Below are 21,420 nucleotides of genomic sequence, written 5' to 3' on the forward strand. Positions count from 1 at the left end.
TTATTTGAACACATTTGTTGAATTAGGACTTTATTTAAACATATGGAAAAGTGCACACATGGACCGACAGTGTTAAAGTAAGTTATTTTAGTGCAAAATCTAAACTGAGACAAAAAAACATCCACTTGATGGTACAAAATACTTATATTTTGTAGTTAATCACTAGCTGGAACATGAGAACATATTTTCCTGTGAATTTCTCCACACTCAAGGCAACATTATGTAACGTATTGATGAAAACATGTACTTTGATGCTACTGTAAATATTATTCAATGCTCTGTAATGTCTACGGGTGCACCTCCCAATAATATCCACCAAATGTACACAGTTATAAGCAGTTTTTCCATATTCTTGCAATCCTCTTTTCAGGCTGTATCAGATAGCCTTATACACTGAGTGCACAAAACATTAAGAACACATGCTCTTTCCACAACACAGACTGACCAGGTGAATCCAGGTGAAAGCCATGATCCCTTATTGAGGTCACTTGTTAAATCCACTTCAATCAGTGTAGATGAAGGGGAGGAGACAGGATAAAGAAGGATTTTTAAGCCTTGAGACAATTGAGACATGGATTGTGTATGTGTGCCATTCAGAGGGTGAATGGGCAAGACAATATATTTAAGTGCCTTTGAACGGGGTATGGTAGTAGGTGCCAGGCGGACCAGTTTGTGTCATGCTCAACAGTTTCCAGTGTGTATCAAGAATGGTCCACCACCCAAAGAACATTTGGCCAACTTGACACAACTGTGGGAATCATTGGAGTCAACATGGCCAGAATCCCTGTGGAATGCTTTCCATGCCCCGACGAATTGAGACTGTTCTGAGGGCAAAATGGGGGGTGTAACTCAATATTAGGAAGGTGTTCCTAATGTTTGGTATAGTCAGTGTATGTGGTTCACATAAAACATACTGTCATAAGACACCATCATTAGTTGTCTGTTGTCTGTGCCCAATAATGTTTGTACCATGATTTGTGCTGCTACCATGTTGTGTTGCTACCATGTTGTTGTCATGTTGTGTTGCTACCATGCTGTGTTGTCATGTGTTGCTTCCTTGCTATGTTGTTGTCTTAGGTCTCTCTTTATGTAGTGTTGTGTTGTCTCTCTTGTTGTGGTGTGTGTTTTGTCCTATATTTATATAGTATTTCTGTTTTATTTATCCCAGGCCCCCGTCCCCGCAGGAGGCCTTTTGCCTTTTGGTAGTCCGTCATTGTAAATAAGAATTTGTTCTTAACTGACTTGCCTAGTTAAATAAAGGTTAAATACATTAAAAATATATATTTAAAAATAGCATAGGTTAAATGAAAACACAAGGTCGTAATCTTTATAGTTTTTTTCCTTGAATGTAAGCGCGAAATAGACAATGATCACTAAGTACTTTTTGAAGAGGAGCCCTTGTGACACTCTAATGATCAGAAGGACCCGCGCTGCGAAGCCTCCTTGAAGTTACTTCAGCCATAGAGTTCTCTGTCTCAGTTCTCTGTCTCAGTTCTCTGTCTCAGTTCTCTGTCTCAGTTCTCTGTCTCTGTTCTCTGTCTCAGTTCTCTGTCTCAGTTCTCTGTCTCAGTTCTCTGTCTCTGTTCTCTGTCTCAGTTCTCTGTCTCAGTTCTCTGTCTCAGTTCTCTGTCTCAGTTCTCTGTCTCTGTTCTCTGTCTCTGTTCTCTGTCTCAGTTCTCTGTCTCAGTTCTCTGTCTCAGTTCTCTGTCTCAGTTCTCTGTCTCAGCTCTCTGTCTCAGCTCTCTGTCTCTGTTCTCAGTCTCTGTTCTCTGTCTCAGCTCTCTGTCTCAGTTCTCTGTCTCAGCCATTGTCTCAAGTCTTCGTACGTAGTCTCTCTCTCTCTACTCTCTCTCTCTCTATCCCCCTCTCTCTCTCTCCCTGTCTCGCTTTCTACCTCTCGTTCTCTACCTCTCTCTTTATCTCTCTCTCTCTGTCCCCCAAGTGTGACGGTATCATCCTGGACCTCAGCAGCACGTCATTGGAAGGCATCGCCGTCCTCAACATACCCAGCATGCACGGCGGCTCCAACCTGTGGGGAGAGACCAAGAAGAGGCGGAACTACAACCGCATGAGCAGGAAGGTTCCGGATAGGATGCCCACCAGTACCATTATCGATATAAAGGAGCTCAAGTTCTGTGTTCAGGGTGAGTCAACTACCCCCCCCCCCCCCACACACACACACACAACACCAGTATGATGTACCCTCTTCACAGTATTGTGAACTTTTTACATTATTCTTTTCAGCACAGTTCCATTAACTATGGTGGATGCGCAACCAGGCCAGCTCAGTACAGCTTGGTTTTGCTCCGCTTGGAATGGTTTGGCTCAGTACAGCTTGGTTTGGCTCCTCTTGGATTGGTTTGGCTCAGTACAGCTTGGTTTGGCTCCTCTTGGAATGGTTTGGCTCAGTACAGCTTGGTTTGGCTCCTCTTGGAATGGTTTGGCTCAGTACAGCTTGGTTTGGCTCCTCTTGGATTGGTTTGGCTCAGTACAGCTTGGTTTGGCTCCTCTTGGAATGGTTTGGCTCAGTACAGCTTGGTTTGGCTCCGCTTGGATTGGTTTGGCTCAGTACAGCTTGGTTTGGCTCCTCTTGGAATGGTTTGGCTCAGTACAGCTTGGTTTGGCTCCTCTTGGATTGGTTTGGCTCAGTACAGCTTGGTTTGGCTCCTCTTGGAATGGTTTGGCTCAGTACAGCTTGGTTTGGCTCCTCTTGGATTGGTTTGGCTCAGTACAGCTTGGTTTGGCTCCTCTTGGATTGGTTTTGCTCAGTACAGCTTGGTTTGGCTCCTCTTGGATTGGTTTGGCTCAGTACAGCTTGGTTTGGCTCCTCTTGGATTGGTTTGGCTCAGTACAGCTTGGTTTGGCTCCTCTTGGATTGGTTTTGCTCAGTACAGCTTGGTTTGGCTCCTCTTGGATTGGTTTTGCTCAGTACAGCTTGGTTTGGCTCCGCTTGGATTGGTTTGGCTCAGTACAGCTTTGTTTGGCTCCTCTTGGAATGGTTTGGCTCAGTACAGCTTGGTTTGGTTCCTCTTGGATTGGTTTGGCTCAGTACAGCTTGGTTTGGCTCCTCTTGGATTGGTTTGGCTCAGTACAGCTTGGTTTGGCTCTTCTTGGATTGGTTTTGCTCAGTACAGCTTGGTTTGGCTCCTCTTGGATTGGTTTTACTCAGTACAGCTTTGTTTGGCTCCGCTTGGATTGGTTTTGCTCAGTACAACTTGGTTTGGCTCCTCTTGGATTGGTTTTGCTCAGTACAGCTTGGTTTGGCTCCGCTTGGATTGGTTTTGCTCAGTACAGCTTGGTTTGGCTCCGCTTGGATTGGTTTTGCTCAGTACAGCTTGGTTTGGCTCCGCTTGGATTGGTTTTGCTCAGTACAGCTTGGTTTGGCTCCTCTTGGATTGGTTTTGCTCAGTACAGCTTGGTTTGGCTCCTCTTGGATTGGTTTGGCTCAGTACAGCTTGGTTTGGCTCCTCTTGGATTGGTTTTGCTCAGTACAGCTTGGTTTGGCTCCTCTTGGATTGGTTTTGCTCAGTACAGCTTGGTTTGGCTCCTCTTGGAATGGTTTGGCTCAGTACAGCTTGGTTTGGCTCCTCTTGCATTGGTTTGGCTCAGTACAGCTTGGTTTGGCTCCTCTTGGATTGGTTTGGCTCAGTACAGCTTGGTTTGGCTCAGTACAGCTTGGTTTGGCTCCTCTTGGATTGGTTTTGCTCAGTAGTGGGAAAGCCCTAAGGTGTGAAGTGGGACCCGTTCTGGCCAATATGTCACCACTATATAACTTTAATCAATATGTCACCACTATATAACTTTAATCATTATGTCACCACTATATAACTTTAATCATTATGTCACCACTATATAACTTGAATCATTATGTCACCACTATATAACTTTAATCATTATGTCACCACTATATAACTTTAATCATTATGTCACCACTATATAACTTTAATCATTATGTCACCACTACTATATAACTTTAATCATTATTTCCATCCCTGATTTCAGACATTAGGATTTGGTGTAATGTTTTTCTATGGGTGTCAAAGGATCCATTGTGTCTGATTGGTCTGCCATTTCTTGACCATACAGAGTAAGTTCCTGTGTTCTATGCCAAACATTATGTCATTTGCACACTTAAGGAAGTTTAGTATTCCCTTCCCTCTGCTCCCTAGCCCAGACTTGTCATATGGAACAAGTTAGCCTGCACTTTCTGTTGAAGCTTGGCTGTGAGAGATCACTTACTAAACAGTCCTATTGCCATATCACTGACTAAACAGTCCTAGTGCCATATCACTGACTAAACAGTGCCATATTGTAAGTGTTTCATACTGCAACAATGTCCCCCACCAGCCAGCGGCAAGAAGATTGTCAGCTCTTTGTGGTGTTGCCCGGGTGACGTTGTAACCCTCAATGAGTCATGAGCATCCTCTCTGTCCCAGAGGACATTGGGGACGAGTTACACACACACACTGCAGGACTGGTGCCCGCTGGCCTAGGTCGGTGACGAGCAGCTATTAACCTCCAAAACTGAACATTGAACACTAAGACAGTCTCAGATGCTGGGCTGCTGAATGCTGCTGGGCTAGAAGGTCTGTTTCACCCCCCCCCCCCCATCTCTCTTGGTGTGTGGTTCACCCTGCAGCTTCTGTGGTCTCTTTATTACTGTCCCGAAACCTGCTCTGTGTGTAACAGACATAACTAGGGCCTACAGTGAACATGATGATGATAATGATTGTGGTGAGGGTGAGGATGATGATGAAGAAGAAAAGGTAGATTCCTGGTTGTCACTAGTTACCAGAGCAACAAAGTCAATATTGTCTATCGTAAAAATGCGCGATTTAAAAAAAACAACTGTTGGTCTTAATTTAGGGTTGGGCATAAGGTTAGCAGTGTGGTTGGTTAAGGTTATAAAATTGGATTTTATGTAGAGAAATTGTAGAAATAGGTGGGGTTTAGCCATAATTATGACTTTGTGGCTGTGGTAACTAGCGATAACCCAGATTCCGTGTTGTCTCTTCGTTACATTCTTCCTGTCTGTGACACTGTAGCTCTTTCTCATCTGTCTCCATCTCTTTCATCCATCCTCTCTCTTTCTTCCTTAACCACCCTGCCTCTGTGCTTCTCATTCAACTGAACTAGTTGGAATCCTGTTTCCATGGAGACCCTCCGGCTCCACTGAACAAGCAAGAAAAAAAGAAAGAGAGGGAGGGAGGGAGAAAGTGAGGGAGGCTGCTGCCAGCTGTGTGACTCATCATATTTGTATTTATTTATTTGTATTTATTTAACCTTTATTTATCTAGGCAAGTCAGTTAAGAACAATTCTTATTTACAATGACGGCCTAGGAACAGTGGGTTAACTGCCTTGTTCAGAGGCAGAACAGATTTCTATCTTCAACTGCCCTCCAGGCAGCCTTCACTGTTCTCTGCTAACCTGCCTTTCAGCACTACCGTATTGTAACATACTGTATAGTACTGTACACTCTCACGTTGTCACCCTCCCACCCAGCCCCCCACCAGACCGCCTCAGACCGCCTCATTAATACTGTCTGTCCCGTCTGAGGCCAACGCCCAGCCCCTGTCCTGGCACAGCAACCTGTTCTAACATCTTCTAGTCCAAAGGTTCTCCAACAAGAGGACATTCTGTCCATATGCTGCCTGTAGTATTTATAGCCTGAGAAAACAGAGGAGAGGAGACATTTATCCACTAACACACACACACATACACATCAGTGGAGGCTCCTTAGAAGAGGAAGGGGAGGACCATCCTCCTCAGTTAATTTCATAAAAGTCCAAATAGTGAAACATTTAAAAAGTTATCCTTTTTAGATAAAACTGTGCTAAATATATTCACGTCACCAAATAATTGTTTAAAACACACTGTTTTGCAATTAAGGTATTTTTATTTTATTTTTTAGGAAAGTCAGTTAAGAACAAATTTGTATTTACAATGATGGCCTTCCCAGGCCAAACCCTAACCCGGACGACACTTGGCCAATTGAGCGCCGTCCTATGGGACTCCCAATCACGGCCGGTTGTGATACAGCCTGGAATCGAACCAGTCTCTGTAGTGATACCTTTAGCACTGAGATGCAGTGCCTTAGACCGATGCGCCACTCGAGAGCCCCGAAGGTCTACAGTAGTAGTCTCACCAAAACTCTGTAGGCTAGCACCATGGTGTAGCCAGAGGACAGCTAGCTTCTGTCGTCTGGCTACATTGACTTAGGAGGCTCATAGTTTTCACCCTCTTCCATTGACTTACACAGTAATTATGACAACTTTCAGAGGACGTCCTCCAACCTATCAAAACACTTGCAACATGAACTGATATTTTGTCCACCCAGTCAATTAATTTCTGACACCGGTGTAACTGCTAAACTGCTTTCTGACTGTACGCTGTACTGCATGATTGTAGTGGGTTTACTAACGAGTTAGTTCTACTAGCTATGTTGACTATGACGTAAGACAACATGTAGGCTGTGTGTAGCGGTTAGCGGTCCTGATGTGAAGGTTTAGCTTGGAAAGGTTTTTTCGCCTGGTCACAGACAGCTGATGTGTTGTGCACTGAAGTCCACAAGCGAATGGAAAAGGTGAGAGGAAGAGTTGAAGGTTGAAGGAATTAAATTACATATACAATGAGCAAAGTGGTTATGCTGTTTTTATGTGGCTGCTATGAAAGTGAACTGTTTGTGTGTTCAGGGGTGTATTGATTCCGCTGATTCTGTTGAAAAAAGTTTCTTAAACGGAAGCAAAAGGAACAAAACAGGGATAAACATACCTGAATTTGTACAATAGAAACTTTATATTGCAACTGTTGGACTAAGGCTTACACCCTACATCAGCTAGATGCAGGCAAGAGTGTGCAAGGCGGTATTGAATGTGTCACTGTCTGTCACCTTGATTACTCAAAATGCTCTCGACCTGTACACCTACAGTACGTTGTAAACTTTTATTCATAGGCTAGGTTCTAGCAACCTCATGATGGGTAGAGGGAAGATTCGAGTATCATTTAGAAGCCTAAACTTTTCGATGTTCCATTAAGCTGGGTGAATGGAATATGAATGACAGTCATCCAATATGCTGATATATAGAAACAAGACCATGTTCATCAAAGAAAGTCCTAATATTCCCTCGCCTTAAATGGCACCGACCACCACTGACACACACATATGCTCAAGAGGGTACTGAGTGACAACCCTGTCCCCCCTGTCCCTTCTCAGGTGCATGCAGACACACTCACATAAACAGTGTATATGAATGCATCTCACACAATGCCATAGTGACCGTGAGCACAGTAGCTTTTGTTGTTGTGGGGACTATGGTGTGCAATTTTGGTAATTGACGTGAAGACATTTCCGCACAACATTCCCTTCTCAGATAGTTGTCCCCCACGATGAAATCGGGAAGGGGACTGTGGATCTGCCTCTGTCCGTCTGTAAGTTTTTTCGTTCGTACGTTAGTCACATGCGATATCTCATACAGCACGAAACTTGGGTGAATGATGCGTCTTGCCATAGAGATCCAGCATTTACAATATGACACTGATTGGCCAGATGGTGGCGTTATAACAAGAGATTGAAAATGCAAACTTTGAAGGGTCACGCCCCTCACCCTGTTTGACCTAAAGTCATGAAATGTGGTACATAGGTCGCTCTCCTCACAAGGAACAAATTTGCCTCAGGTCTGTCATGATGGATTTTCCACCATTTAGAATTTTGCACACATGCTCAGGGATATGAGTCTAGCTAACCCACGAGATATCTCAGACACCACCTGAGTGATTTTGACACAACTTCTGTGAATAGAGATCTGTCATTTCCAAAATGACACTGATTGGCCCAAGGGTGGCGCTGCATCATTTGTGGGGGACTACATGTTTACTTAGCCTTTTTTTGCTCTTATTATTATCTATCTTGATGCCTAGTCACTTTACCCTACCTTCATGTACATACCTACCTTAAATACCTTATTATTATCTATCCTGATGCCTAGTCACTTTACCCTACCTTCATGTACATACCTACCTTAAATACCTTATTATTATCTATCCTGATGCCTAGTCACTTTACCCTACCTTCATGTACATACCTACCTTAAATACCTTATTATTATCTATCCTGATGCCTAGTCACTTTACCCTACCTTCATGTACATACCTACCTTAAATACCTTATTATTATCTATCCTGATGCCTAGTCACTTTACCCTACCTTCATGTACATACCTACCTCAAATACCTTATTATTATCTATCCTGATGCCTAGTCACTTTACCCTGGCTTCATGTACATACCTACCTCAAATACCTTATTATTATCTATCTTGATGCCTAGTCACTTTACCCTGCCTTCATGTACATACCTACCTCAAATACCTTATTATTATCTATCCTGATGCCTAGTCACTTTACCCTACCTTCATGTACATACCTACCTTAAATACCTTATTATTATCTATCCTGATGCCTAGTCACTTTACCCTGCCTTCATGCACATACCTACCTCAAATACCTTATTATTATCTATCCTGATGCCTAGTCACTTTACCCTACCTTCATGTACATATCTACCTCAAATACCTTATTATTATCTATCCTGATGCCTAGTCACTTTACCCTGCCTTCATGTACATATCTTCCTTAAATACCTTATTATTATCTATCCTGATGCCTAGTCACTTTACCCTGCCTTCATGTGCATACCTACCTCAAATACCTTATTATTATCTATCCTGATGCCTAGTCACTTTACCCTGGCTTCATGTACATACCTACCTCAAATACCTTATTATTATCTATCCTGATGCCTAGTCACTTTACCCTAGCTTCATGTACATATCTAACTCGTATATCTCCTACCCCTGCACATTGATTTGCTACTCCCTGTTAGGGTTTGGCCGGGGTAGGGCGTCATTGTAAATAAGAATTTGTTCTTAACTAACTTGCCTAGTTAAATAAAGGTTAAATAAATACAAATAAATATAGCTCCATTCTTGTGTATTTTATTGTCCCCCACGATGAAATTGGGGAGGGGACTGGATCTGTCTCTGTCCTTACGTCTGTACGTTAATCACACGCAATATCTCACACAGCACTGGCCCAATTTTCACAAAACTTGCCATAGAGGTCCGTCATTTACAAAATTACACTGAATGGCCCAAGGCAGGAGCTTATAGTAATTAACTGAAATGTGTTAGATATCTAAATTGGTCCAAGGTGGGGCGACATGTTTACTGTTGCCTTGTTTGTGTTGTGACTTGTGAAGTACGCAATTGGAGTTGTATTGCATCCATAACATCTTATCATTGGTGATGTCCCATCTGCATTTCTGACTCCTGAACACTGCAACAGTGAACACAGCCATGGCTCCTTATACTAGCCTAACCACCATCTGGCATCCTTGGCCCTTTTCTGGTCTCTGAAAGATCAATATCATTAAATGTCAAGCAGTGTTTGTTTGCCTCTGGCACACTGATTAACAGTGCTTTTAAGCTGTCCAGTCATGATGTACCTTTAAAGGATCTGCCTTGCTTGCTATTTGCTTCACGCTCACAGGCTTGTGTGTTTATGCCTAATTGTTTTGCATGAGCGTCTGTGTGTGTGTGTAAGGATGTGGGTGTGGGGAGTTTTGCATTTTCAATGTTTTCTGGGTATATGCAATTTATGGTTATTGCGATTTCCTCTGCAGCACTGTGTTTGTTTGAATTTATTTTGTGTGTGTGTGTGTGTGTGTGTGTGTGTGTGTGTGTGTGTGTGTGTGTGTGTGTGTGTGTGTGTGTGTGTGTGTGTGTGTGTGTGTGTGTGTGTGTGTGTGTGTGTGTGTGTGTGTGTGTGTGTGTGTGTGTGTGTGTGTTTGGAACTACACACTACTTTTTTTAGCAAAAATGAAATATGGGTAAAGTAGGCAAGAATTTCCTGTATTTTTCGGCATCAGACCTGCCTACTTGAGATATTGTTTATGGTGGACTTTGAGTGATTCTGGACCTATTCCGACTGACATTTTGGTGTACAAAGCCCTCTTTAAACACCGTAAGGTCCCGTGCCTTATAATGCCACAAAGACCCATCTGTCTGCTCTCTGTTGCCACTCTCTCAGTGGAGAGAGAGTGACGTGTCACATTTTCTGGTCCATCCAGACAAATAATCTATTTCCTCTTCCTCTGAGTGAGTGACGTCATATGAACGGTGACAGTCTAGTGAGTCCAGCCGTTGTGGTTTCATCTCACTGTGATATTCTCAGCCTGATTCAGAGCTCTCAACATAAAAAAGTACTAAATAATGTCATAGAATTGAAAGAAGACTACTTTTTCTTGATCACAAAAAGGCAAAATAATTTCATGCTTAAAGCTGAAGTTGTAACGAGTCTGAACGTACTGTATTTGAATGGTGTTTCTGTCGTCAGTTATATGAAATTGTGCCGATATAGTACTGTCACAAGTATGATCATATTTATTTTACAGTTATTAGACGTGAAATGTTATAGCAAGTAATTTATAATTTGATTATCGCTATATTCAGAAAGTATTTCAGTCATTTCAAGCCCTATTGCCCCACTTTTGTTGAATAAAAATTCATATTCATAAAATTCATATAAAATTCATATTTACATAATATTTGTACACTGTACTTGACCTTGTGTCCTCAAAAGTGAGAACACCTCAGCTATTTTTTAGATTTTTAAATGACCAGAAATGTGAGTTCCAGAACTTTCTAAAACTATGCAACATTACCAGTTATTGTTAATGGCCATTTCATGAAAATTAATTAAGTTTGGGTATGTCTAGTCAGGCGGAAATCTACATTTTGCCCTATCAATAGTCTAAATTACACATCATGACTCCAGAGTGATCTGTTCATTCAATTTGTAATCTATGACATTTGTGATTTAGATCATTTTTCACAAAGTAGTTTGGATGTAGTGATCTACTTTTTCAAAGTAACTTCAGTTAAGTAAACTACACTGAGCGTACAAAACATTAGGAACACCTTCCTAATATTGAGTTGCACCCACTTTTGCCCTCAGAACAGCCTCAGTTCGTTGGGGCATGGACTCTACAAATCAAATCAAATCAAGTTTATTTTATATAGCCCTTCGTACATCAGCTAATATCTCGAAGTGCTGTACAGAAACCCAGCCTAAAACCCCAAACAGCAAGCAATGCAGGTGTAGAAGCACGGTGTCGAAAGCAAGGTGTCGAAAGCATTCCACAGGGATGCTGGCCCATGTTGACTCAGTTGTGTCAAGTTGGCTGGATGTCCTTTGGGTGGTGGACCATTCTTTCTGGTTCTAGATAGCACCTTTTTTTCTAAGAGTCAAGCCAGCTCGAGTTACAAAGCAAGGAAGGGTAGTGGTGACAATGTAAAATACTGTCTCAGTCTGTAGATGAAGTCAGGGGTTAGTTACTGCTACTGCTGTTGATGACGAAGAAATTGATAATGGTCAGATGGTCAGAGGAGGGGAGGTACTGAAGGGTCCTTTAGTGACCGGGACAGTGGTAGAAAGCACCCGTTACCACCCTCCCCCCCAACTCCATCTCTTCTGTCTCCGTCTCTCTTTCTGTCTCTCTTTCTGTCTCTCTTTCTGTCTCTCTTTCTGTCTCTCTTTCTGTCTCTCTCTCTCTCTCTCTAGCTATTGCTCTCTCTGTCTGTATGTGTGTTGTAGAGCTGTACATTGCAGGTTAAAGCCTGGCCAGGTTCCAACAACCTCTCCCTTCAGGAGTCCTCTCCATCCTCCCTCCCCCTTAACACATTCTGGTTAGAGTCACACCCTGGCCGTAGTGTGGGCTATTTCAGGGCACTGGCGTCCAGGAACATGTCTTTGTTTTGACTCTCACACAGCTAAAACAGAATGGTTTATTTTTTATTTCCCCCTGTGTTGTTTGCGATGACAGAAATAGACTAAACTATAATAAAATCAGTCACCCAGCGAGGATTGTGGGAAGAGCTATGGCTTCCTGGCACATACTTTCAACTGTCAAGAAGGTCTGGTTCAATAAGCCAATCTTTCCTATGGGAGTATATGAGAAACTTTGTAAGTGTCCCTTATATCTGAAGAGTTGGACGGTCAACCAGGTTTTTTTCCCATGAGAACTGTCATGAGAAATGAAAGTGTTGTTTCTGAATAGCATAAGAACAAAAATTCTGAGCATTTTGACAAGTGCTGCATAAAGCGTTAGAGAGTGTGAATATTCTTAGCATGTGTTACGTGAACACAAAGTGTCTAAATATACTGTATGTGAGAAAGGACGGAGAGCAGTTAATAATGATTATGTATCTGTCTCCATGGTAGCATTCCTCTGTATCCGCCCACACACCTTTACCATCCACTCACCTTCACTTTACTGCAGTAACAGTTACACGGTGTCGTCTAGTTCCTCTTAACCATCTGTCCTTACTCCGACCTCCTCTTCGGCCTCCTCTCCGGCCTCCTCTCCGGACTCCACTTGGGCCTCCTCTCCAGACTCCACTCCAGCCTCCTCTCTGTCTTCCCCTCCGGACTCCACTCCGGTGTCCACTTCGGCCTCCTCTCCGGCCTCCAATATGGCCTCTTCTCCGGTCTCCACTGATCTACACCCCGGCCTCCTCTCCAGCCTCCACTCCGGGTCTCCACTCCGATCTCCTCTATGGCCTCCTCTACGGCCTCCACTCCGGCCTCCACTCTGGCTTCCTCTCCGGCCTCCACTCCGGGTCTCCACTCCGATCTCCTCTACGGCCCCCACTCCGGCCTCCATTCTGGCCTCCTCTCCGGCCTCCATTCTGGCCTCTTCTCCGGACTCCACTCTGTTCTCCAACCCGGCCTCCACTCTGACCTCCTCTCCGGGTCTCCACTCCGGGTCTCCACTCCGATCTCCTCTACGGCCTCCACTCCGGCCTCCTCTCCGGCCTCCACTCTGGCCTCCTCTCCGGCCTCCATTCCGGTTTCCACTCCGGTGTCCATTTCGGCCACCCTGAAACATTGACAGTCGGACTGTGTCAGGAGCTAGGGGACGGAGGAAGGAAACACACCCTGGATTATAAATACATAACAGAGCAATTATTGGAACACATACTGTAGGTAGGGCTACTGTAGGGGGGGCAGTACTATCAAAGCAGTTGTGTATCAAAAAGGTTCATTTTGAAAACTATTGAACTGGTATGGGAGAATAGCAGGACTGGTTGCCAAGGACTGACTACAAACATCAAACATTATTTTGTAGAACTGCTATACCCGGCGTGTTTGTGTGACAGCCCATGGCACGGCAGGAGAGCGAATCCAGTTTGGCCAGTTACCCGCCATCCATCCCACAATGCACTGGGTGTCTGTGTTATGTAAGAGGCTGATCTGCTCTACTGTTAGTGATACTGGGTGGACATCTCTCTCTCTCTTTCTCTTTCTGTCATACATTTCTCAGGGACTATAGGGAGCTGTGGTCTAAAGTTACATAATACATAAAGTTACATAATACATAAAGTTACATAATACATATCAATAGGTATTACATTTGTAGAACATTTTCAAACATTGCAATTCGTCTCAAAAGACATCATATTCATTATTAGGCCATTTATATCCAGCTAATTTGTATAGAGAAAGTTATAGTAGGTTGAATCACAGGAGGCTGGTGAGGGGAGGACGGATCATAATAATGGCTGGAATGGATTTAATGGAATGGAATGAAACCACGCTGATTCTCAAACAGCCACCCTGATCCTCAACACTGGGGCCCCTCAGGGGTGTGTACTTAGTCCCCTCCTGTACTCCCTGTTCACCCATGACTCCTTCACCATCATTAAGTGGTAGGCCTGATCACCGACAACGATGAGACAGCCTATAGAAAGGAGGTCAGAGAACGGGCAGTGTGGTGCCAGGACAACAACCTCCCCCTTAATGTGAGCAAGACAAAGGAGCTGATCGTGGACTACAGGAAAAGGTGGGCCGAACAGGCCCCTATTAACATCGACGGGGCTGTAGTGGAGCGGGTTGAGAGTTTCAAGTTCCTTGGTGTCCACATAACCAACAAACTATCATGGTCCAAACACACCAAGACAGTCGTGAAGAGGGCACGACAACACCTTTCCCCCCCCCAGGAAACTGCAAAGATTTGGCATGGGTCCCCAGATCCTCAAAAAGTTTAACAGCTGCACCATCGATAATATCCAGACCGGTGGCATCATCGCCTGGTATGGCAACTGCTCAGCATCTGACCATAAGGCGCTACAGAGGGTAATGCGTTCAGCCCAGTACATCACTGGGGCCAAGCTTCCTGCCCTCCAGGACCTATATAAATAGCGGTGTCAGAGGAAAGCCCATAAAATTGTCAGAAACTCCAGTCACCCTAGTCATAGACTGTTTTCTCTGCTACTGCACGGCAAGCGCCAAGTCTAAGACCAAAGGCTCCTTAACAGCTTCTACACCCAAGCCATAAGACTGCTGAACAATTAATCAAATGACCACCGGACTATTTACATTGACACCTCCCTCCGTTTGCTCTGTACTCTGCTGCTACTCGCAGTTTATTATCTATGCATAGTCACTTCACCCCTACCTACATGTACAAATTACCTCAACTAACCTGTACCCCCCACACACTGACTCGGTAACGGTACCCCCTGTATAATGACTCATTATTGTTATTTTATTGTTACATTTTATAATTTTTTACTTTAGTCTATTTGGTAAATATTTTCTTAACTCTTCTTGAACTGCACTGTTGGTTAAGGGCGTGTAAGAAGGCATTTCATGTTAAGGTCTACACTTGTATTCGGCGCATGTGACAAATACAGTTTGATTTGATTTATTCCATTTCAGCCATTACTATGAGCCCAATCTCACAATTAATCATAGTGTCACTAGTCACAGTGTTATAGTGTCACTAGTCACAGTGTTATAGTGTCACTAGTCACAGTGTTATAGTGTCACTAGTCACAGTGTTATAGTGTCACTAGTCACAGTGTTATAGTGTCACTAGTCACAGTGTTATAGTGTCACTAGTCACAGTGTTATAGTGTCACTAGTCACAGTGTTATAGTGTCACTAGTCACAGTGTTATAGTGTCACTAGTCACAGTGTTATAGTGTCACTAGTCACAGTGTTATAGTGTCACTAGTCACAGTGTTATAGTGTCACTAGTCACAGTGTTATAGTGTCACTAGTCACAGTGTTATAGTGTCACTAGTCACAGTGTTATAGTGTCACTAGTTACAGTGTTATAGTGTCACTAGTCACGGTGTTATAGTGTCACTAGTCACAGTGGTATAGTGTCACTAGTCACAGTGTTATAGTGTCACTAGTCACAGTGTTATAGTGTCACTAGTCACGGTGTTATAGTGTCACTAGTCACAGTGGTATAGTGTCACTAGTCACAGTGTTATAGTGTCACTAGTCACAGTGTTATAGTGTCACTAGTCATAGTGTCACTAGTCACAGTGTTATAGTGTCACTAGTCACAGTGTTATAGTGTCACTAGTCACAGTGTTATAGTGTCACTAGTCACAGTGTTATAGTGTCACTAGTCACAGTGTTATAGTGTCACTAGTCACAGTGTTATAGTGTCACTAGTCACAGTGGTATAGTGTCACTAGTCACAGTGTTATAGTGTCACTAGTCACAGTGCTATAGTGTCACTAGTCACAGTGTTATAGTGTCACTAATCACAGTGTTATAGTGTCACTAGTCACAGTGTTATAGTGTCACTAGTCACGGTGTTATAGTGTCACTAGTCACAGTGTTATAGTGTCACTAGTCACGGTGTTATAGTGTCACTAGTCACAGTGTTATAGTGTCACTAGTCACGGTGTTATAGTGTCACTAGTCACAGTGTTATAGTGTCACTAGTCGCCACTAATCCAGGGCACTTCATAACCATTTTGCTCTTATTTGATCTAATCCTATTATTCTTTCTGTGAAAAACTATATTATTAGAGGCAGAGGATCCCTATGGGGCCCTTTTCCCTACATCGTGCACTACTATTCCCTATGGGCCCTGGTCAAAAGTAGTGCACTATATAGGGAATAGGGTGCCATTTGGGACACATCCAGAGAGAGCTCTTCTCTCCCTTTCTGCTCAAACACCTGTCTCGGTGTCTCTGTAGGAGCCTGTAAATGTCACGACTTCCGCTGAAGTTGGTCCCTCTCCTTGTTCAGGCGGCGTTCGGCGGTCGAAGTCACCAACCTTCTAGCCATCACTGATACATTTTTCCTTTTCCATTGGTTTTGTCTTGTCTTCCATCACACCTGGTTCCAATCCCATCAATTACATGTTGTGTATTTAACCCTCTGTTCCCCCTCATGTCCTTGTCGGTGATTATATATATATATATATGATTGTTTGTGATCCAATGTCATTGTCACGTTCTGACCTTAGTTCCTTTTTTATGTCTTTATTTTAGTTTGGTCAGGGCGTGAGTTGGGGTGGGCATTCTATGTTGTTTTTCTATGTTTTGTTCTGTGGGTTATATTTCTAGGTGTTTGGCCTGGTGTGGTTCCCAATCAGAGGCAGCTGTTTATCGTTGTCTCTGATTGGGAGTCATATTTAGGTAGCCTGTTTTTCATTGTGTGTGGTGGGTGATTGTTTCCTGTTGTAGTGTTTGTTTCACATTTCAGGACTGTTTCGGTTTTCGGTATTATTCACTTTGTTATTTAGAATTTTTAGTGTTTAGTTTTAATAAATTAAAATGGACACTTACCACGCTGCGTATTGGTCCGATCCTTGCTACTCCTCAGACGAAGAGGACGAGAACCGTTACAGTCGTAAATTCTAATTTCTCAAAACTCAGATTTAGCTCAACTTCAGACCAGTGTTCAGTGTTGCTCAGCCCCTGAGCGTCATAAGGAAATCCTATATATCTAATAGCTATGTGATTGGCATGGTCACACCATTCCTGTGCAGAAAGCAGCTTGTTTCTAGGACATTCCGTTTAAGAGTTAGAAAAGATCAAGTTCAAGAGTCAAATTGCGGGTCAAATTGACTTCAGATCAGTGTTGCTCAGCCTCTGAGCATCATAGGGACATCATATATGTGATCATCATGGTTTCCCCATCCCTGTGCAGAAATCAGCTTATTTCTAGGACACACCATTCAAAAGCAAGGTCAAGATCAAATTGTGGGTCAAATTGACCCAGAACATCAAGGATGTCACTTTTCCTGTACCGGGTAGTGTGTTTTTTGTTATTTTGTATTATGTGTTTTACAAGTTTGAGACCCATTCCTAGGAGAGTAGACGAAGGGTCATGGTGAAAAAATTATGTAAAATCATATTTGATTGAATTCTAACAAAAACAAAAATTGTTTGAAAAGGGAAGGACAAACACATGTACTGTAGCCTATGTGGTAGCCCAAAAGATTTTGGAAAGAGACTACAGTAAGGAGAGATCATTTTTGGGAGTCCAATATGTAGCCATTGTAGTTTGTAGATTTTAGTCACCTTAATCTCTCACAGAAATTTCAGGGACTTTAGTGGAACTTTTTGCGGTACTAAAAGAAAACCAGTCATCTAATTTCCTTTGTGTGCCAGTGGAGGCTGCTGAGGGGAGGACGGCCCACCTATTCCACTCCAGCCATTACCACGAGCACGTCCTCCCCAATTAAGGTGCCACCAACCTCCCGTGTTGGGTACATAACTAAGTGCTCACCACAAACATACAGACAGTTTAAAACAGATCCCTTGGCAAGCCAAGTCAGTCGTCTCCTCCCTTCGACACAAAGCAGCCACGCAACCTTTCCCACCTACACCAATGTAGAGAATCAGGGGGTGGCCCCACCAGTACTCAAACCTGGGTCCAGCAACTGTCAAGTCAACACCTTAGCCTTTATGCCAGGTGGTCCGTACCTCTTAACCAGCTGAGCAGCACCTCAGAGCGGCTCACACTGACATACCTGATTAGCAGAGAGAGAGATGGTTATTTTGGTTATGGTTATTTTGGTTATTTTGACCTTGGTTATTGTTGTTACTGTTATCCCGTTGACAATTATGATTCTCTTCTTTTTTTTAAAATTGTAAATATCCAAAATAAGCTTTGGCAATATGTACATTGTTATGTCATGCCAATAAAGCAAATTGAATTGAATTGAGAGAGAGCAAGAGATGGGATTTTGTAGGGTACAAAGTAGAGGAAGAAAATATGTCTGAATGGTTGAAAAATCGATTTAAATTGTATGTGGACATTCAATTTCCTGAGTTCTTTACAGTGGTGTAGTGAAGAGTATAGGCAGGTATACTGACTTTTTTCCCATTCGGCATTGTGTTTACTCATTTCTTAATCCAAACTGATGCGTATCAAAGTAGTGTAGTGGAGATATTCGCCATATCAATTATGTAGTACAATAGAGAAATTATGCACAAAGTAGCCTACAATGCAAAGCCCGTGAAATAATTGGCTTATCCAAACTCATGTGAATAACTGCAAATGTTACATTTAAAAACAGCCAATAACAAAATAATATGTAGGAGAACAGTGGCTGAAATAGCTCTGATTGGCTGGTCATTCAGAACGTTACTTTGCTTCGATCATAGATTTTTTTTCTTGGTGGCACCTTGGCTATTTGCTTTATAAAGGCATTCATAATATCCTTTAGCTATCTCACGTTTTGGAACAAAAGTATATAATGCTGTGTTTTCTTTAAACCAGAGGATGAATAAAAATAATTGCCACAATCAAAATGTTCTACGGTGTATCCTGTCTTTAGCTGTTCTAGTGCCCAACTAAATCTCTTCAAAACTCGTCAATGCGCTCTACCATTCTCCATTTGTTATGTTCTTTCTCTGCTGAGACAGTATTAACTGATGACTCTCTCTCTCGCCCTCTCGCTCTCTCTCTCTCTCTACAGACCTGAGTGACCAATTGCTAGAGGTGGTGGGTCTGGAGGGCGCCATGGAGATGGGGAAGATCTACTCAGGCCTGAAGAGTGCAGGTCGCAGACTGGCCCAATGTGCTAACGTTACCATCAGGTCAGGATCCTTACTGCTGTCCCCTCTGTCCCTCCGTTCATTCCTTCCTTCATTCATTCATCCATCCCTCCATCCATCCATCCATCCATCCATCCATCCATCCCTCCCTCCCTCCCTCCCTCCCTCCCTCCCTCCCTCCCTCCCTCCCTCCCTCCCTCCACCACCCATTCCTTTCTGTCTATGTCACCAAAACCAGAGTTGAGTCCTGGAGACAGAAGTGTCTCCTGAACCCTTCTCTTCCTCACTCCATGAGCCCCTGACTGTGTCCAGTAAACCAGACCTTTGGCCAGCTGACACACTCATTCATTACAGCCACAGAGAGACTGGCAATCATCGGCTGACAAATTAGCTTTCTCACAGGTCTGAATGCACAGTCAAAGGCCAATTTGGATATGCCAACCAACCAATCTGTTTTAGAAAAGTGGAATTAGTTCCCATGTTTTTGTTGCTCTAGCAAGACTCGCTCCATTAAACATCCACAGTAAGCCCAGTTACAGTACCGTTTATAGGGGACGCAGTCAAAGCTTTCCCCTCACTTGTTTCACCCTACCCTTAATATTTTCCAAAACCAGAATTAAAAGAGCATTCATCATAGTCATTCTCCCATACTGAGTTTCCCGGTGAGGCATGCATGAAAGGCTTAAACTAACTTTGTGTGTGTGTGTGTGTGTGTGTGTGTGTGTGTGTGTGTGTGTGTGTGTGTGTGTGTGTGTGTGTGTGTGTGTGTGTGTGTGTGTGTGTGTGTGTGTGTGTGTGTGTGTGTGTGTGTGTGTGTGTGTGTGTGTGTGTGTGTGTGTGTGTGTGTGTGTGTGTGTGAAAGAGAGAGTTAGTTTAGAGAGTGGGGTCCTGAGAGGGCCTGTCTGGGAACAGGACTCGTGGGAACAAAGACATCAGTGTTTGGCTATGGTCCTGGGGTGGGAGGGATGAGATGGACAGTGTGTATGGGAATCTCTGGTCCTGGGATGGGAGGGATGAGATGGACAGTATGTATGGGAATCTCTGGTCCTGGGATGGGAGGGATGGACAGTGTGTATGGGAATCTCTGGTCCTAGGTTGGGAGGGATGGGATGGACTGTGTGTGATCTGTACCTCCGAGGTGTGTGTGATCTGATTCTTGACACTCTATCTCTATACTCTACCTCCTACCCCTCTCTCTTTCTGTCTCTCTCCTCTCTGTGTCTCTTGCGCTCTCTCTTCACAGGACGTCCAGGCTGCTGCCCATGCAGATCGATGGGGAACCTTGGATGCAGCCCCCATGCACGGTGAGAGAGACCCACCACACAAACTAACCCCACGATACACCTCCACCTTCCTCTCTTCCTGCTTCCTATGTCTTTTCAATCTCAGCACCTCATCCTCCTATACGCAGTAGGACCTGGGGGGTGAGACTGAGCTGAGGCACTATGTTCTGTGTACTGTCCTTTATTGGTTATTTGGATTTCAAGGTCAGATACTTGCTCTGAGAAGTGACTCTTCAATCTGCTGGGTAGCATTAAAAGCTTGCTATTTCTTAAGCAGGAAGTGACAGTGAAATACCACTGTGTATCTAGTAAATATGTGAAGTGTTTAGAAGTAGAAAAGAAAGTGCGGGTTTCTGGACACTTGGCATGTCCTCCTACAGATGAAGGCATTTTGCTGAAAAGTGGTGGTTTTGATGATAAAACATGGATATTCTAAAGCAAACTTCCATTGCTGAATATCTTTTTATTTTGTCCCTCCTCCCCTTACAGATCAATATCACACATAAGAACCAGGTTCCCATGCTACTGGGCCCTCCTCAGAAGACCCCCTTCTTCTTCTTCAAGAGACGCAACAGGAGTCGGGACTGAGTGAGGAGGACACTTCAAACTCTCCCATCTTCACACAAACACGACCCCTCTGCCCCTCCAACACCAACTGATGACTGGACTGGTGAACTGTTCCCCATGTTCCCCATGGAGGAACTGGACCTTGGGAGAGGAGAGGAGGTGTAGAGGAGAGGAGGTGTAGAGGAGAGGAGGTGTAGAGGAGAGGAGGTGTAGAGGAGAGGAGGTATAGAGGAGAGGAGGTGTAGAGGAGAGGAGGTGGAGGAGAGGAGGTGTGGAGGAGAGGAGGTGTGGAGGAGAGGAGGTGTAGAGGAGAGGAGGTGTAGAGGAGAGGAGGTGTAGAGGAGAGGAGGTGTAGAGGAGAGGAGGTGTGGAGGAGAGGAGGTGTGGAGGAGAGGAGGTGTGGAGGAGAGGAGGTGTAGAGGAGAGGAGGTGTAGAGGAGAGGAGGTGTAGAGGAGAGGAGGTATAGAGGAGAGGAGGTGTAGAGGAGAGGAGGTGTGGAGGAGAGGAGGTGTGGAGGAGAGGAGGTGTAGAGGAGAGGAGGTGTAGAGGAGAGGAGGTGTGGAGGAGAGGAGGTGTGGAGGAGAGGAGGTGTGGAGGAGAGGAGGTGTAGAGGAGAGGAGGTGTAGAGGAGAGGAGGTATAGAGGAGAGGAGGTGTAGAGGAGAGGAGGTGTGGAGGAGAGGAGGTGTAGAGGA

The 21,420-nt window shown here is 43.9% G+C and overlaps 1 protein-coding gene across 3 annotated transcripts in view; it reads left to right on the forward strand.

Annotated features, from left to right (window-relative positions):
• LOC139539090 (diacylglycerol kinase beta-like) overlaps positions 1-21,340 on the forward strand; it is a 144,336-nt gene extending 122,996 nt beyond the window's left edge. For all 3 annotated transcript variants that reach the window (XM_071341834.1, XM_071341836.1, XM_071341835.1), the window contains 4 exons: positions 1,943-2,144; positions 18,797-18,917; positions 20,119-20,179; positions 20,648-21,340. In XM_071341834.1, the coding sequence (XP_071197935.1) occupies positions 1,943-2,144; positions 18,797-18,917; positions 20,119-20,179; positions 20,648-20,746 (483 nt within the window). In that variant the 3' untranslated portion in view covers positions 20,747-21,340. The remainder of the gene's footprint in view (positions 1-1,942; positions 2,145-18,796; positions 18,918-20,118; positions 20,180-20,647) is intronic.
• The last annotated feature ends 80 nt before the right edge of the window (positions 21,341-21,420 follow it).

The sequence above is a fragment of the Salvelinus alpinus genome, chromosome 14 (assembly GCF_045679555.1).
Source record: "Salvelinus alpinus chromosome 14, SLU_Salpinus.1, whole genome shotgun sequence".
NCBI lineage: Eukaryota > Metazoa > Chordata > Actinopteri > Salmoniformes > Salmonidae > Salvelinus > Salvelinus alpinus.